Below are 18352 nucleotides of genomic sequence, written 5' to 3'. Positions count from 1 at the left end.
TCTTGCAACCTGTCTCGCAATCTCTTTACGCCGTTGCAACACAAGTTGCATGGATCATTGCGTAGTAAACATTAAACTTGTCTTGTGGAACATTTTTGTTGTAGTCATGATTGTGTGGAGTAGAACCGATTTCTACTTCTCCTAATGTGATGTCAAGGGAGAAGGGTGGAGTTCGAAGGCTGTCAAAAATGCAGTACTGCATACATGTATTTATACACCAATAAATATTAAATCAATAAATATCAAAGATAATAAAAGAGATAATAAGCTGAATGATAATTATTTTTCAAATCAGAGGACATGAACATTTTTACTCACTCCCACAGGAATTGGAGATTTCAAGTCTGTAATGAGCAGCTCCCCATCCTATTAAACAAACAGCAATGATTGCCATCAGTCATTATTAATGCCCTTATAGGATCTATCATGATAGTTAACTGAGGGACTGGTTATGAAACCTTGCCATGAAACAATGGTGCCGCAATTTATGTTGGAAGGGCCGCGACCGTGCATAATCCTTTGTTTTTACGTTCACACTACAGTTGAAAATCTTAACAGGAACGTTTCTGTTGGTCAGTTGTTCCAACACATTTCAAAATCTACTGTCAGTTGTTTGTGCATGGTCAATGGCAAACATGCTAACAAAAACATATAACAAAGAAGTTTGTCAGGCTTCATGACCCCTTTTATAAACTATGGATCTATTAAATATATAGTCGAGATTTGATCTAAACACCTTATGGTTATTGCTATTTTATACAAACATAAATTATTGGTAATTTTATTTTATAGTAACCAAATTCTAAAAACTGAATATTTTCATACAAAGGTTAATAAAAGAATAGTCAAATGAATATCAATGATGGGGCAATGCAGATGTATGTTTAAAATGAAACTGATCCGTCACCAACAATAATCGTGAAGAAGACTGGTTATAGATTGTGCGTGGCCATCTTATAAGTATAACCTTACTGGCCCTCAGTTTCAATATCTCTAGCATCGTCAGCTATACTTTAATTTCTAAAACTGTTTTTCAGATTACAGAGTTTTCAAGATGTCTTATTCTGCATCTTTGTACTGATTTCTCAATTATTTATGATGTTAAGTGTTTTTCCCCCTTTTACAGTGATCATGAATTAAAATAATTTCTCTCAGAATTGAATAAAACCATTAATTGAAAAATAGGTTGTTATTAAATTTTTTAACTTGTTGCCAAGTGTTCCTAAAAACTCCTTCAAGGATTCCCCAAGGTGGACAATTAAGGAAGATGTCTGCTTGTAACTACAATTAAAGCATTGCTGCATTAAATGCTAAGGTACCACAAAATTCTTACTAAAAATACTATACTCAATCACAACTGTTACATTTTCATCAATAAGACATCTTTAATTGTAAATAACCCCAACAAAGATACTTTCAAAAGTTTTACTAGTTCATTTTTTGCAACTCCTGTTAAAGCAACTACTCTAACTTATAACATAGTCTGTTTTATTTTTACTAAGTATTCAATATTTATAGTGGACGTAAAAAGCGGGAGAGTTATGTACCAAAGTAGGAGAGCGGGAGATGAGGCAAAAAAGCGTAATTCTCCCGCCAAAAGCGAGAGAGTTGGCATTGATGTTATAGTTCAATTTTCATTAACTTGGCCTTACCCATTTGCCTTCTATTCTACACAGCGTCTCTTTTCCCATTTTTATCTTGCCAGTGACAAAGTTGGACTCTCCACTCTTCTTCCAAAATGGCTGTGAAATGACACACATACGTTGCAAAGTTTTTTATATCCATCACAAGTACAGTACCAACTTGATTTAGAGTGAATGTATGAAACATCACATGATACAATTATTTTAACTGGGGTTTTGAATACTTCTAATCTTGACCATTATAGTTTGTGTACAACAAGTAAGATAGTACCTAAAAATTTGCAATGTCAGATTTTGATGATGATAGTGGTCTGGATGAATGGGCAATAGATATGTCTGTTTTACATTATTTTGCTTGGAATTAGGACCAGACATCAGGCGGCAATGGCTGCCACTGTCAGTCCATTTGTTGGTCCCACGCCTTTTATGATTATGAAACAGGATAAAGTGAATGAATGAACTTGAGATGGACTCCAGGGGTGATTGATCACTGCCAGAGATTTGTTATGTCGCTAGAGTGATCAGTGGAGGTGCTGTGAGTAGAGGCCTATGGTTTTTCTTCCATGTCCGAGAAGACTAGAAAATCTAACCATCTACAGATGTCAGAGCAAAGGCAGCACTTTCTCCTTAGTTATTTTAACACACACCCCATCCCCCTGGAATTTCCAATCTCTGCAGTGAGGGAGAGAACTTAAGACATATGTCAAGTGCCTGAATTTACCTTGAGCTTGAATTCTATTTCAGCCTTGTATCCAGTCTTTTCACAATTTATTGTGATCACTCCTCCCAATTCCATTGTTAGCGTGCCAATCAAAATACCTGCACAACATAAATGTGTTGCAAAGTTGTCAAAAGCCAAAATTTCTTATAACAAGGGACATATAACAAGAGTTTGTACGTAATCTAATACTTTAGATGAAAGACTGTCACAGTTACGTATAAAAGCAGTTGCAAAAAGAGAGCCTGCAAAAAATCAGGCTTAAACTGGATTAGAATTCATGACCCTTGAGACACCGTGCAGTGCTTGCCTTTATCAACTGAACTATCAAGCCAACTGGCCTGGCCATGGAAGCAGGTCATTTTGTCAAATTATTCGTAATACACCTGTTAAAGTCTTTCATCCACAGCTCACGTAATGACATTTCAACTTGTTCCCTTGTCTTTTCATTATGCAATAAGGAAGATAAACTAGCAGTTCGACAAAACAGCATCACTAAGCAAACTCTCTTTGTGGGTTTCTGTATTTTGTCTTGGTATGGAAAGATTATTGTTCTGAGCTCTTCAGCTGATTTTGTATTTTAGTTTGTTTGTTTTTTTCTGGGGGAGGGGGGTGGGGTTGGTTATTTATTTCTACACACCCTGCAATTCTGAAATCAGAAGACCTCAGAATACTATTAAATATAATCCCTCTTGAATGTAACTTTTAATAACAAATAGTCATTGGGGTGCATGGATTAATAATAATAATAATAATAATAATAATAATAATAATAATAATAATAATAATAATAATAATAATAATAATAATAATTGCCCCCGCAGGGTTTTGGCCCAGAGGCCAAAACTCGAGGAGGCACCCTAGGATTCCCCGCGTGTATACATATAAGGAATTTCAAAATGTAAGAAAGTAAGTACTGTAAGTAAATTTGTTAGTATGCGAAAAAAATCTCGATTTGATCAAACTAGGCGCGCACTGTCGTCTCGGGTAATATTTCAGCAAGCGCGCAAGGTGCTGTCGGGTAGCCGTCATTCTGCAACCACGAGGTCTTCGAGCAGCGTTTGACGGTCTTGCGAGCAACTGTTTGCGTTTCGTCGTCCTCTAGCAGCATTTCGAGTTCTTTCTAGCAGTGTTTCAAGGTCTTGCAACCACGAGTTCGCATTTCGCCATCACTTAGCAGCATTTCAACCACGAGTTCGCGTTTTGCCATCTTCTAGCAGCCGTGTCAAGGTCTTGCAACCACGAAGTCACGTTTCGCCATCTTTAGCAGTCTTTCAAACCACGAGTTCAAATCTTCGAGCAGCGTTTCGCAGACGATCGCAGAAGATGGAACCATGTTCTATCTCTTGCGATCATCTGCGATCAATTGCGATTGTGCGATCATATGGAAACCAAAGTTTGGAGTTCTCTCCCACGATTCAACGCTCGTGTGTTCCGACGATTGTAGGAACGGTCTACGTTATGAATGTGTTTATTATCGCAGCCGCAAAGATTTTAACGACTGCGATCGTCTGCGATCATATGGAAACCAGCCTTTATATCAACTGATTTATGGATAATATATTGCAGGTAATTATACATACAATACGTTGCTGTTTCACAAAACAAAACTGTATGACTGTAATAGATTTCAATGTCAAATTTACAGATAAATATGCTAACCAGTTACATGGATGTTAACTTCAATAAATATTCAAACGTCTCTTTTTTAAAATTCGTATGCACAGTATTTATATCCAGTAAAAACCATATACAGGTGTTAAACAGATCTTCAAAAGCGGGGGCAGCTCTAGTGACAACTATTACTAGTAATAATAATAATGAACTAACCTTTACAGTGGGCATAAGGGAGAGTCATCACATAATCTTCTCCAAACCTCAGCAGTGTCATTGTTCCACATCCATCCAAAATGGCCGAGGATGAATTTCCTATGAAGTTACAATTAAATACTTACTAAAAACATGCATAAAGCACTACTGATGAATGAGAGAGAGAAAATTACAAATGGACCTGGTAAATCTGGCTAAAACCATGGGCATTCACCAGTTTAAATCCTAACAGTATTCAACAGAAGACAGAAAGCCGTGCATTCTATAGGTAGTTTAAGTCTACCTTCAAATTTATTGATAATATTAATATTGTTATTATACCAGCCCATAACATTAGGAAAAGGCTATAGTCAGTTTCATCAGTATGAAACAACAAGTACTACTGCTCCCTAGATGGAATACATATCAACGACACAGTTTCCTCTTGCTTTTGTTGGATTTATCCATCAATTTAAGGCCTGTGTAAAACAATATATGCATGCTAAAGGATGAATTCCCTTCCTGTTACAATCACTTCTCTGTCAAGTTTTCCCAACTTTAAAAAAAACTGCTAGAGTTTTTAGTAAATAATTACTGAATTGGCAAAGCCGCACACTTGTAGCACTATCTACAGTTTGTAAGCATATTGTTGCGTACAAGGTGGCCTCAACTATAAGCCTGGTGGTTTCTAGAGGTCACCTCGCCATACATTAAACTGTGGATTAATTGTCAATATATTGGGGGAAAAAAGGTAAATAAATGTCAAAAAATCAACTGTTAAAGATGATAAAGGAAATAAACTGTAAACTCAACTTGAAAAAAGGAATTATGGCCACAAGTTTGCCTCAGACAGATCAAACGGACTGACACGAAAGTGTTACTAACAGTGGGTTCTTGTTAACAGTTTTCAGTTTTTTGTGAGACCATAACCATTAGTAACAACTACCTCGAACCAAACATGGTAGATGCAAACAACAAAATGGACCAATTACAACTCAATGCAAATACACAATCATGTACAAGTATTTACTATAAGTGCACAAAAAAGAAAGGGAGCAAAATATAATGCAAGAATACTTTGATGAAGACTCAACTCACCATAAAATTTGGACTTGGCCAAACAGGAACAATTGACTACATAACCGTCCTCCCTGTTAGAAATGTAGAATGCTGACACTGGAGGATGATGGGACACCTGTTCAGCTACAAAGTGTGTCTTTGTACCATTGGGGTGCTGCCAAAAGCAACGGAATGTCTCGCCAAGAATAGGATTATATGGCTTCTTCAAGCCCTGAAAATAAAAATACAAGAAACTTGTGTTACTGATAAAAATTTAATGCATTCTTTCAAGCCCTTAATCCAATTCCATGACCTCAAAACGAGGTGGAAACAAGGAATGAAATGCCCCCAATGGCTGAATGTTTTGATGCTTGACACAAAGTTTCTTAGACTCTTTACTTTTCAACCATCAGCTAAAAACAATTTTAGGAAATATCGGAAATTCCACAACAAATTTTTCTAATTTCCATGACTTTTCCAGGCCTGGGCGAAATTTCAAATTTCATAACCTTTCCATGATGGTGAGTTAAAACCCAAGCATGAAATGACCTCATAACTTTCAGCCATTATGGTAAATTATATGTTCCTAGGCAAATAAATAAAACGTCCTGTTAAAATTCAAGGAAAGTGCACAAGATCACGCTGGTTGGATTCCACTGTTAATGCAAGCAAGAAAATACTTCACTGACCCTTAACTTAAAGCACCCTGTGCCAAGCATGACTCAGTCTAAGTTGTAGACTACAGTTTATTTGTATATTGTATTTTACTAAAAAACTAATGAACATTGTCTGAAGTTTCGATGTTACGATGTTATCAAGGCAAAAGTGACTGTTTCCTTGGAAGTAACATCAAAACGTCCAAGAACATTAGTTTTAATTTTTCTACTGAAGTTTTTCAGTAAACCACTAGACAAGTCATACGATTGTACTGATTAGCAAGAAAAAAAGCTTCCCTACAAACCTTTGGTTTCTTGTAGAATCCCGACAGATACCACCTCACAACTTCTTTCATCCTGCTGTAAGCATTCTCCTCTCTAGCAGCTCTGAAAAAACCATCACCAAGGTGGTAAATGAAATGAAATGAAGTCTTTGTACAGTTGACATTCATACTCACAAAAGGGGGCTTAAAAAATAGGTTTAGACATGGCCATTTGGCAATCTGAAGATTAAGTTACAATGTCGCAGAGGATGGGGTGAGTGTATTCCAAGGGTATTACCTAACAGGAATGATGGATCACAGAAATTAACTCTGCAGTTTATGTTTAAGTGCTAAAGTGAACCCATGGATTTCCCACTGGGCGTCAGCCCTAGGAAATGTGAGATTGCACAAGACAAAGAAAAACATCTCGGCAGGAATCAAACCCACGACCTCCCGATTTGATCGATTGATCTACTGATGGGAGATTATGGAGGCAATTGCAGCACTACAACATACACTATACTGCAGAGTTAAATCTCATTGGGACCTTAGTGCTAGCGGCACAACATTCATTTTATTGCCTAACAGGAGCCTAGCACCTGAACCTGACATGGATATGCATAATGTTTGCCTGGTACACAAAGCCTTAGCTCTCAATGTTGTTGGAAACCAAATGACCCGTGTAAATCACCAAAAGGACTTTCATGGTGCAGAGATTGCCAAAAGAGGCTGAGCATAAAGAGAAACTATTCCAGGGAGCCTGGCATTCCATCTAAGAGGGTAAGATCAAAATAGAGGGGACATACACATTTACCATCCCAGAGGATCTGGTTCTTGCAAGCTACTTTGTTCCAAATGTTGCATACAAGTTTGCTGAAACATTTTTTCATTATTGTGAACACATACCTGGATAAAATGTTGGAATGGAAGTAGAAGTCAGACAACTTGTCAAGAAATGACCTTGGTTCCAGAATAAAAGTCGGTAAAGTAACTCTTGAAAGATCCATGCCAGGCTTAACCTGAGGGGAAAATGAGGAAATTACTGATTAAATAAAATAAAAATGACTATTAAACATAATTATTTCCCTTTTTCCTAAAATGTGACTTACAAAATGCTCCATAGCATCCACTGTAATTGATCACCACTGGCACAGCGGTCAAATTAACGAATTGACGGCATTATACTCTTATAGACCTTAAAATAACGTCATAAAATATTCAACACTCAAGTCACAGCTCATGGTTTCACTACCGAGTTTTGAACATTTCATGGCATCATTTTATCATCTATAAGAGTATAATTATACAGTATATAGCCCATAGAAAACTGCTGTGGATTTTTGTTTTACAATAACATGGAAAAAGTATGAGCGGAACTGGCTTTATTTTCTGTTTATAAAGTAGATGTGCTACATTGATCAGACTTCTTCTTTTTTTTGTCTGCACTCTTACAGACAATAGTAATGAGCCAATAAGCATGCAGTAAATATCTTACTAACCTCGTTTTCTCAGTTCGCACTGTAAGTTAAAGATCCTTGTCTTTTCCGCATTGATTTATTTAGTAAAAGGTATGTTTTGGACAGTGGCAGACCTATGAACCTTTTGTTTCCATGTGTTTCAATCTTGTTTTGTATTGGATCCCACTAATGCCTATCATATTCCCATGTTCCATACTGACCTGTTTAAGTAGAGCCCACAGAATACTTTTGTTTTCATCTTCAATTTCCTCCAGTGCCTCGCCAGCCTAATTTGAAAAACATATGTTTTAATTAATATGAATTTGCTGTTGTTACAACCATTTGAAAGCCCTGGTCGTAATTCAGCAAGCACAAAAACTGAGAATGTCATATCTTGATTTTAAATCATACAAAGACAAAATAATGAAATTTTTTATATAAACAGGAGTGTTTTACTGGAAAATACAGCACTTGCAAAATTCATTTGAAACTACATCTGGGACACAAGTGGCATATTTTCCATATCCTCACTAGTGAGGAGTTGATGAGGTCATTTCCCACTTTTTCACGGTTGTTTGTGCAAACAGTCAGTAAAACACTCGTGTCTAAATAATAAAAAGAAAATTACACAGTGGCTTGAAGATATGAATTTCATTTTCTCATGTTAAAAACAATATTCTACTAACTTGTGCACTCAATAATGAAATTCATATCTTCATGCCACCGTGTAATATCCTCCATAACTGACAAGATAAATCCAGGATTTCAGCACAACTTTGAACATTGGGCTTTTAAGAAGCATACCTCCCATAAAAGGTTCAAAGGATTTCAGGTGAATTTTCAATAAATGAATATTTTTGGCAAAAAGGAGGAATCTATAGATCCCTGGACACCCTTCGGGCTATAACCCTGAGTCAGCAAATTAAAATAAATTTATTGCCACCAAAGAAACCTTAAAAAGAGAAACTTGTTCCAAAATTAACTAACTAAATAAATAAATGAAAAGTAAAGTTCGAGTTACCTGTCCTAAGTACTCCTCGCCTTTTTCTTGTACATAATTTGTTTCTACTATTGGTCCTTCATCAATCTCCTCATCAGCCTCTGTTATAAAAATATAACAATAAATTATTATTAATGCTGAAAGGGTACTGCTTAGCCTTTTCGCTCCCAAGATCTGAATGTAACTTAAGGTAATGCAGTTGAAAATGGTTCCCAGTTAAGTGTTGAAATATCTCATTTAGGAATTTACCCACCTCTACCAAGTGGCCCAACTGTGTCATCTAACTCATTCTCGGAGTCTGATTTCTCCTGTGGACAAGAGCATAAAGTGTTAACAATGTAAATAATATTGACCAACAGTCATGGAATTACAATGCTAAATACAACCAATTTGATTTAAGACGTCTGTAATCAAAGTAACAACACCAGCCATCACAAGAGTAAAAGGCAGAAAGAGCTACATCCAGAGGGGTCTTTGGGAATAACAGTGTGTACTAAACAGAAGATCACTGTCTATACATGCAACTGTCAAATTACCAGCTGCCGGTACATTTTGAGGGGTCTGCAATCTCTCTTCCAAATTAACTGCAGAATTACTATATAATTACAGCCTTACTGTCATGAAATTAGCAATTAACACAAAACCACTCCCCCAAAAGAGAAGACACAGAGGCTCATGACTGCATGAATTAGCAGAAGGTGTAGCGGCCTATCCACTAAAAATTGTCATTAAGTGCAAATAGAAAGTCCACAACTCCAGCTGGTTTATTGAGGTGGAAAAAGCAATAAGAACTTTTAATTTGAAATAATTAGGGTCCAAATTGCTTACTGAAGGAAATATATGTACATGTGGGGCAAAATGCTGTGAAGATAATGAAATGAAAGCAACAATCACAAAATATTTATAACTAAATAATACATATAACTACTAGCTTGATGTAATTTGATGTAACAAATTTGAAAAACATATTGTTAAATACAGTATGTAATATGCAGTACTGACCATTGCATCATTGCTGTCATCATCCTGGTCTGTGGAAAAAAACAAATGAGAGAGAGAAATAGACATATCAAAAATTGAATTACATAGAGACAAAATCAAATAGAGACTCAAGATTTAATAAAATTATTTGAGTTAAGTTGGATGATGACTGTTCAACCTACATCAGCTGCAGGTTGAGTTCTCAGTGAGGCCTTTCCAAATTAAAACAACACAATGTGACAGTGTTTAGAAAACATAGCTTTGCTAAAAGGAGTACTTAGGATTTAATCTTCACAATCGTGGTGTCTTGTCCCAGCCCTTTCTTTAAGTTGAGAAGATATTTGACACTACACTGGAACTTTTCAGACCAGCTCCAGTCATCCTGGAATGCACTTTGAAGACTTGTTCCTCGAGACCAAGTGTTTCATTATCTTGTGTCATCTTAGGCGTTGTATTTTGACTTGTGCATACATATACTGATCAGCATGCGAGCCATTTGTGGCAGCAATACCTTACCTCACACATTTTTTCAAACTCATTAATAATTCAAAAGCCAAAGACAAAGGAAATCATGCACCGTGACGTGTTTGGATATCTGATGAAAAACTCCTCATTTTTGCATCCTTAATTAATTTGCCCTTCAAAATCAGTTTGTTTGAGAAGTTACATCAAACACTTGTCACAGTGTTTCATCACAATATCAAAAAACCTCGAAGTTCGCCAAAAATACTCCGCTATGCATCGTATTTTCAACTCTCTTCTCAGTGTTTGATATGTGATGAAACACTGTATCTCGTGTTTGATATAATACTTCTAAACTTGCACTTCCTATGGAAGCCCTAGTAATAAGTGCAGGCAGAACAATTTCCATGTATGGTAACAAGAATAATCATTCTACACCATGACGATCTGAGATGCATGATTTTTAAAGTATGATTGTGTTTTAATACCACTGCAGGTACAAATTATTGTACCAGGAATTCCTTGATCCTCATCTCTGTCCTCCTTGTCATCTTTGCCATAAAGTTCACTCAACCTGCCATCAAGCATCATTAAAGAAAATATATATCATTTTTCCTGGAAATTGGTTACATGCTACAGTCAATCGTGCCACATCTTTTGCAAACACAGACGAACTTAAAGAAATGTGATATAATTATGTTTTAAGCCTGGCCCCAGTTGTTCAAAGAGCGGATAACTCTATCCAGAGGATAAAACGTATTTCAACTAATACACCTTAACAGCTGGATAGTGACCAATCTGCTGGTTAGAGTTATCCTCTCCTTGAACAACTGGCAGTTGGTGAATAAATGACAGATGTGTTTTTTAGTCAGTGACACAGACAAACTCGAAAAAAGGAAATCCGAGTTCTCCTATCAGGAGTTGAACCTAAGACCTTTCGATTACTAGTTCAGAAACTCTACCACTGAGCTACAGGAGACTCGTGGGAGTTGGCCCATTAACCTAGGTTCATGTGTCTCTGACTGAAAAATACATCTATCACAGACTAAGTTGATTGCTGCTCCACACATTTGAGTGTCATCCCAGAGATGACTATCTTCAACAGGCAAGTGACAAGGTTTTAACAGCATCTGCGATCAACTTTCAGTGGCCGATGAAGACTTTTTCAGATGGAGTCTTACCCCTACCCTGCCCATTCCCATAATAAAATCCACCCAAATTGACCCACCCCACCACTCCAAAAAATTGACTACCCCCACCTTCCCACATAACCAACCTGTTTTTTTTTTTTTATTTTCTGTAAACTTCTGTAACAGATAAGCACAAGAAAACACCCAGGAGACAAAACACAAATTCAAAAAATTAAAAGTTGGTAAATTTGGAGTTAAAAGCTTTAAGCTGAATGTAGAGGAAAGATCAAAATTGCTTCTATCTGGAAGATTTGGTGACCAGATGGGACACTCCCAGGTAATCTGGGAGAGTTGGCATCTCTGATAATCGAGGGGTAGGGGAAGGGGGAGGACGAAAGAACTTTAGTTAACAATTTATCTGATAGACAAGAGAAACATGTTCTAGCCTTAGTTAAGAAAGTACTGAAGAACATTTGTCCGCGGTTGTTGATTAATTATTTTAATCTTAATAAGGATTGCATCAAAAGGACTACTAGACAGAGCAACCACATTAGACTACCATGAGTTAAATTAGAGTCAACAAACAACAACAACAACAACCAAAAGTTTTTTTTCTATCAAGGCGGCACGGTTTTCAATCAAAATTTGTAGTTTTGTAGATTTTTAAAAGTTTTATATTTCTATCATTTTGATGTGTATGATCTTTTTAGTATTCCTAGAATTTTTAACATTGTAATCAGGGCTTATCTGTTGATAACAGTAATTTTGTTTTTATAATTACTGAAGGAATTACCCTGTTTTAAATTAAAGTATCTTCTTCTTCAATGTTTTGTCCTTCATAACATACCTTCTTCAAACAAGAAGGTGTGCAGGAATGGGGAGAGGAGGGTGTGGGGGGTGGAGGCACAGCCCTATTAGAGAGACAGAGAGACAGGTCAGGTGATAGTGATACATACATTCCTTTGTTGTCTTTCTGAATGCTGTAGCCTTGATTCTGAGCCACTTCTAATGCATCCAGCCAACAGTGACCTGAATCAACAAAAAGTAAAAATTATCCTAAAGACTCTTAGTTCAAGCAAAACACTATAGCACAGTGTAAAATTATAACCACAGATGCTTTTGAATTGAAATAATATGCTGAAACCCTATCAAGTTACACAAATTGCACCAATTAGCAAATATGTGGGTTTTTAGTACAACATTGTTTTGAGTTTTGGTGAACATTTTAAATAAAAGATTTTATACAAAAGGTGCACATTATTACTTCTTTAGCCAGAAAGTAAGAAAAAATGCTTCACACGTGTTCAGTTTTAGCCCTTTGAGAATCACAACTTACCATCTGATTCTGAGTCTGCTCTCATAATAAGATGATCCTTAGGCATGGGTTGAGCAATGGACCCTGCCATCTCCCCCTTGGGACCTCTTGTCGCCCACATGTAGTGCTCCAGGGGATGGTAGATCTTGAAGCAGAATCCTTCTTTCTTGGAAGGCCGCTGCAGAATTTCACAGCCACTCAGGAGCACAGTGCCCACCCACTGACCATGCTACAGGAGAATGAGAGAAGGAACACTGTCCACTAATGAGCACATTATAGGGAGCCCTAACAGTGCACAGTAATTTCCCTATGGCGGTCTACAAATAACATTTCTTGATGAAGCTATTCAAACAAGAATTTGTTTGGATGTTAAGTCCCCGGACGGCTGCTAATGTGAATCCCAGAAAGGGATTTCCCGCCTCCCCCATCACTATATAATGTGACGAAAATAACGTAATTTAGGAAAAGTTAACCAGTCAGCAGTTTTCCACTCACAAGACACAGGGGCAGCTTTGGAGTTCTACAGCTGTGGTAGGGGCACCTTATGATGCAATTCTGCAGTTGTCTTCGTTGTACTATTTGTTGAAGGGTCATTTGCTTAGCAGTAGTTTAGTTAACAGTAGCAGTATCTTTCCCCACTCCATCCCCCTGGTTGGGTAAATATTTAGTAAGTATTCATTCCACTGAGTTGTGACAGTGCTTGATGGTTGCTGTTCACAGGGTTACAAAGGATACCTTCCGCAGCCAGCAGCCAGAATTCCACCCAGCTCCACCACCTTTACCATATCCACTCCTAAGTTCATCTGTAGGTGAAGAGTTTACACCCCTCCTCCCCCCCCCCCCCCCCCACAACACACACACCCAATTGGAATGGTGATGTACACCACACCACACCACACTACAAAAACATTCAATAATGCTTGACTTGATTAACAGTAATGTTGCCTTTCTTCTTGTTTCTATAATTTTTATTCCAGGTGTAGCTTTTATGCCAATGCCAGTGTTTAAGGACGGTGCCTACTATTGCTACTGCGCCTACTATCTGGGCATCTCGAGATACCCCGATTTCTTATGGGTGGTGCCTACTAATACAGGGATATTTTTGCGTGGTTTAAAACTATGCGGAGAAAGCAGAACTTAGCAAGTGCTCTTGGTGTCCAAAAAGAAAAATGGGGGTAACCATGCATTTTTCAGAAACAAAAAAGCATAAATTTGGAAAGAAACGCCATAAATTGCTTTGTATTTTACTGTTTTTTAGAATAATTATTGTTTTTTTAGAATAAATGCGTGGTTACCCCCAATTTCTTTTTGGATTCCAATAGCCCTTGCTAAGATCTGCTTTCCCCGCATAGTCATAAACTCTGCAAAACAATACTTCTTTATTAGTAAGCACTGTCCTCAAAAACTGTAACTCTTATGTTAAATATACCTTTGCACTTTTGTAAATAAGCAACATTCCAGGTTTCACCACACACCAGAACTTTTGCCAGCCCTTCAGTGTCCCACGCACCTAAAATATTATAAAAAATACTGATAAGTACATTGAATTTTATTTTATAAGCTAAGCTGTCAAAAAAGATGGGCAGAAATGGCCAGCATTTAATGAAAAAAGAAAAAAGGAAAACTCTGAGTCCCCACTGAAAATCAAACCCATGGCCTTCAGGGCCCAGTTATTCAAAGCCCAATTAAGCTAATCCTGGGTTAATGTGAACTGAGATTCAAGTTTAATTACTAATCAATGAAGACTCTTCAATTCAAAAAGACCTTTGTTCCTCAGTTTTGACTGAAACTTTTCTATACCGCAAGCTTCAGACTAGCTCTAAAAACATTTTTAGTAAGCAAGATCGAGTGATAAAAATCTGCGAGTCAGCGAGCCATGCAAGCCAAGGTGTGAGCCGTGCGAGCCATGCGAGTCATGCGAGCCACAGTATAAATGTTAAGAATTTTTATTTGTTGTATTTACATTCACATAAGAACAAGAACAAGAGCATCGGAACAAGATGAATAACATTGCAATATTTAATTCTTACAGTGGGACAACGCAAACCATGATACTTTTTGTTACAGTCAACCCAGGTCACGCGTGAACGATAGTTTTGAAATTTGAATGGAGTTTTGAAATTTACATGTCAGTTTTGAAAGTCGCCAACGAGATTTCAGAGTTCCCGTATAAATTTCCCTTGCTTATTGACGGTATAAAGCTATTAATTTTTTTTTACACTGCAAAATTGAATCTTTCAAGAAAAACAATTGTTTCCCAAGTATTTTGAATCTTTTTTTTTTTTTTTTCAGTTAATGCGTCTTTTTCGGAACGATTTCCAGAGAAATGTCCAACATTCCATTCACACGTCGGACATTACAAAGAGAAATTCAAATGTTCATTTCATTCTTGGAAATACTGTTCACCCGTGACCTGGGTTGACTGTAATTGACACGTCAGGGCTGATTGTCAGAGTCATTCCAAACTTGTAAGGTATGATAAATGAGTACTCAAAGATGAGCGAAGTCAATATTGTCGCACTAAATTTAAAGGGGAACTCCGGGGTAAAAATAAAGTTATTTTGGATGTTTGGCCTTGGAGCCATGTTTCAATTTTTGATAATTTTATTTACTAATAGTTTCTTACAGCACAGATATTTTACCTGAAAGACGACCAAAAAATGCGAGTGGAACGCCGCCATCTTGAAGAAAAATGAGCCGCGTTACAGTGGTCAGCAGTAAGTTATGACGTAGAATCGTCAAATCATTTTCGCGGGTTTTATGAAAATCTACAAACACGCACAGAGAACTATCTAAGACATCGTTTTGCTCTCGCTATTTCGAATTTCGCTCTTTGACTAGCTAATTGATTTCAACTAAGATGGTGAGCTGTTGTGTACCTGGTTGTAAGAATCATTCAGAGAAAACAAAGAAGGCCGGAGACATGGTCTCTTACCACAATATCCCACTGGACCACCGTACGAATGCATGGCTGGAACGAATAAGGCGGAAAAATATGCCTCCCCTCGAATACAGCTATGTTTGCAGCGACCATTTCGAGCCGAGCTGTTTAGTAACCGACCTCCGATCACAGTTAATGGGGGGAAAGCCAAAGGTAGACTTGACGGACGATGCTATACCGTCCCGGTTTTCGTATGGCCCGCAAACGAAGAAGCCACGGTTATCGAGTGAACGTCGCCTTGAACGCGAACGCCATCAAGAAGTGAGCGCTTTACTCTTTCAGTCTTTGCTATAATTTACTTTGATTTCACTTTGTATACCTGTCTAATTTAGATAGTATTTACAATTCCGATTTACAGGCGGACTTTTTCCATCCCGCGCGGGAATCAGTCCGATATATTTGTTTGTTTACATAAAAATCGTACGACCTCAGGGCAAATCGTAGCTTGCGAATACAGCCGTCGCGTTTGCCAAGAGAAAACATTACCGCCGTTGTAATCATTCTCTAGTCTATTACTGATATTAACTCAAATAAAATATTGAGTATTTAAACTGATTACAATTGTAGTTTACTCTCGTTCGTAACGAAATAACATTGCATTTTTAATTTCGATAATTTGGTAGAAGGAAGGGAGTTTATTTCATACATCTTCAAAACCAAGCTTTACTTTCTGCATCACCTTTGCCCTTAGTTTTTTTTTTTACTAAAGCGGTCTTTTGATTTCGTTTGTCACGAATGGCAGCCACATAATAAAGTGCAGGAACATATGTATGTTTTGTGTGGATAGTTGTACCTTCCATTCAAGACTTGAATACTTGATCCCACTTGTTTATAAAGGAAAAGAAACCCTTTTTAGTATCTTTGCATTTCAATTCATTCTATCAGGCTATTGAAGAACTACTGGCTGAAAGACAGGCCACGTCTTCAGAAGAACCCGAAGTGACTTCTTCAATGGAACCCTGTCCTGCTCCCTCCCCTGTAAGCCCAGGAATGCATGACATTGGGATCCAGTGCTGCTTTGACCCCATTACTCAGAGAAGTGTGGCGGTTCAAACCGATAGGTACAAACCTGAATTACCTGAGCAGAAGAATCCAGTCCCTCATGCTTCCTACCCTGAGCCATGCGCTCCAGTGCCTGCAAGGTCAGATAAGGTTTTGCATGACCATAGTTATGCAATGAGGGCACCCCCAGACACAGTGTTTCCTACCTTTGATGCTGACAGCTTCACTATACCCTTACCTTTACTGGAACATGTTGAAAATGTTGCTGCTGATGGTGATGAGAGTGATGTGGATGCTGAAGTTGATGACGATGATGAACGCCTGGATCCCCTCTGGCAGATACCTGATGATGAACTACTCAGTGATGATGACATGGTGTCACCAAAAGAAGAACTAGATGAGTGTTCTCCTGACGGAGAAAAAAAATACCTAGTGTTCGAGTCATGCCTTGACAAGCTGCTAAAGCGTTGTTCAAAATGTGGTGATGTGGTAATCCAACAGGAGAAACAAACTGTTGGAAGCATGCTATCTGTCACATTAACCTGCCACAATGGCCATATAGAGCAATGGCAATCACAGCCACTAGTAAAAAGGAAGCCACTAGGAAATTTGTTAATGGCAGCTTCTATCCTATTTACGGGCAACACCTTTCCCAGTATAAGTCGGCTTGCCTCATGCCTAAACCTTCAATTTTTCAGTGAGAGTGTTTTTTATGACACTCAATTGAAATATTTGTTTCCTGTTATTAACAAGGCATGGGAGGATGAAAGCAGAAATCAGATTGACAAGCTTTCTTCCAAGGAAGTTGTCAATCTCGATGGTGATGGCAGATGTGACAGCCCTGGCCATTGTGCAAAATATGGCACCTACACCCTCATGGATGAAGATACCGGAAATGTTGTCGCTTTCGAAGTAGTTCAAGTATCGGAAGTGACATCATCAAATGCCATGGAGAAAGAAGGATTCTCCAGATGCATTGAACTATTGGAAGGCAAGGGCGTGAAGATCAGCAGGGTTGCAACAGACAGCCATGTGTCCATCAGCAGTTGCATGGTCAAGGACTACCCCCACATCAATCATCAATATGATGTTTGGCACCTTTCAAAGTGGGTGGTCAAAAAACTCACAAATAAGGCCAAGCAAAAGGGTTGTGAGGACTTGGCCCCATGGATACAGTCCATTTCCAATCACCTATGGTGGTCTGCTGCAACCTGCAATGGTAGTGTGCAGATTTTACGTGAAAAGTGGAAGTCGGTGTTGGATCATGTTTCAAACAAGCACAAATGGACAGGGAACACCCATTTCCATCGGTGCTGTCACAGGCGCATTTCATCCTCTGAAGCTAAGAAAGTCTGTTGGCTCAAGCCAGGCACACAAGCTCACTTAGCTTTAGAGGAGGTTGTTTTGAATACCAAACTTCTCAAGGATCTGGCAAAGCTAACTGACTTCTGTCACACTGGCAAACTTGAGGTCTACCACTCAATGATGCTCAAGTACTGCTCTAAACGGGAGCATTATTCACACCGGGGGATGGTTGCCAGGACTCAGCTTGCTGCTCTTGACAACAATGCAAATACTGGGCGCAGTCAAGGACTAGTTCAGTCAGGAGAACATGCGGGTGAGGCGCTCTACAAACTTTGCTTTCCGAAAGCAAACAAGCGATGGGTTGTAAAGCCAATCAGTGAGCCAAAATCGTACAGTTTTTTGACAGGTTTGCTTTCAGAAGTTATCAAGCGTGTGGAGCAAGGGGGTGCAGTTGCCCAGCCAGTGCCTGTTCAGTTACCGAAGAACATTGCCTCAAAGCCAGCACCAGCAAAGGCAGATGCAATTCAACAACACCGTTCACGATTTAATAGATAAATAATCCAACACCGACACTGTTCCTGTGATATTGCAACCACAGAAATGGAAACCCT

At 38.2% G+C, this 18352-nt stretch overlaps 2 protein-coding genes across 6 annotated transcripts in view; one reads left to right on the top strand and one right to left on the bottom strand.

Moving 5' to 3' along the window:
• The window catches only part of LOC146484634 (oxysterol-binding protein-related protein 8-like), a 41131-nt gene that overhangs the window by 7244 nt on the left and 15535 nt on the right, over positions 1-18352 (bottom strand). For 3 of the 5 annotated variants that reach the window (XM_085104727.1, XM_085104726.1, XM_085104730.1), the window contains 15 exons: positions 13923-14003; positions 12515-12722; positions 12135-12207; positions 10537-10622; positions 9608-9636; positions 8859-8913; positions 8627-8706; positions 7827-7892; positions 7055-7167; positions 6191-6272; positions 5269-5461; positions 4192-4290; positions 2365-2462; positions 1653-1742; positions 319-366 (listed from right to left, as the gene is read on the bottom strand). In XM_085104727.1, coding sequence (XP_084960853.1) covers positions 319-366; positions 1653-1742; positions 2365-2462; positions 4192-4290; positions 5269-5461; positions 6191-6272; positions 7055-7167; positions 7827-7892; positions 8627-8706; positions 8859-8913; positions 9608-9636; positions 10537-10622; positions 12135-12207; positions 12515-12722; positions 13923-14003 — 1401 coding nt within the window. The remainder of the gene's footprint in view (positions 1-318; positions 367-1652; positions 1743-2364; positions 2463-4191; positions 4291-5268; positions 5462-6190; positions 6273-7054; positions 7168-7826; positions 7893-8626; positions 8707-8858; positions 8914-9607; positions 9637-10536; positions 10623-12134; positions 12208-12514; positions 12723-13922; positions 14004-18352) is intronic. The other 2 variants (XM_085104729.1, XM_085104728.1) reach the window with 1 other exon arrangement.
• Positions 15724-18309, top strand: LOC146484636 (uncharacterized). The gene has a single exon (XM_085104522.1). It carries the CDS (start codon positions 16386-16388, stop codon positions 18294-18296), a length of 1911 nt encoding a protein of 636 aa, XP_084960648.1. The 5' UTR covers positions 15724-16385; the 3' UTR covers positions 18297-18309.

This window comes from Pavona decussata, unplaced genomic scaffold (assembly GCF_977016875.1).
Source record: "Pavona decussata unplaced genomic scaffold, jaPavDecu1.1 SCAFFOLD_32, whole genome shotgun sequence".
NCBI lineage: Eukaryota > Metazoa > Cnidaria > Anthozoa > Scleractinia > Agariciidae > Pavona > Pavona decussata.
The sequence above is the reverse complement of the archived record's forward strand: the minus strand, read 5'-3'. Positions and strand labels throughout refer to the sequence as shown.

What these genes read in the sequence shown, in the direction of transcription:
- LOC146484636 (XM_085104522.1), top strand. Translation starts at nt 16,386, where the DNA reads ATGGAACCCTGTCCTGCTCCCTCCCCTGTAAGCCCAGGAATGCATGAC.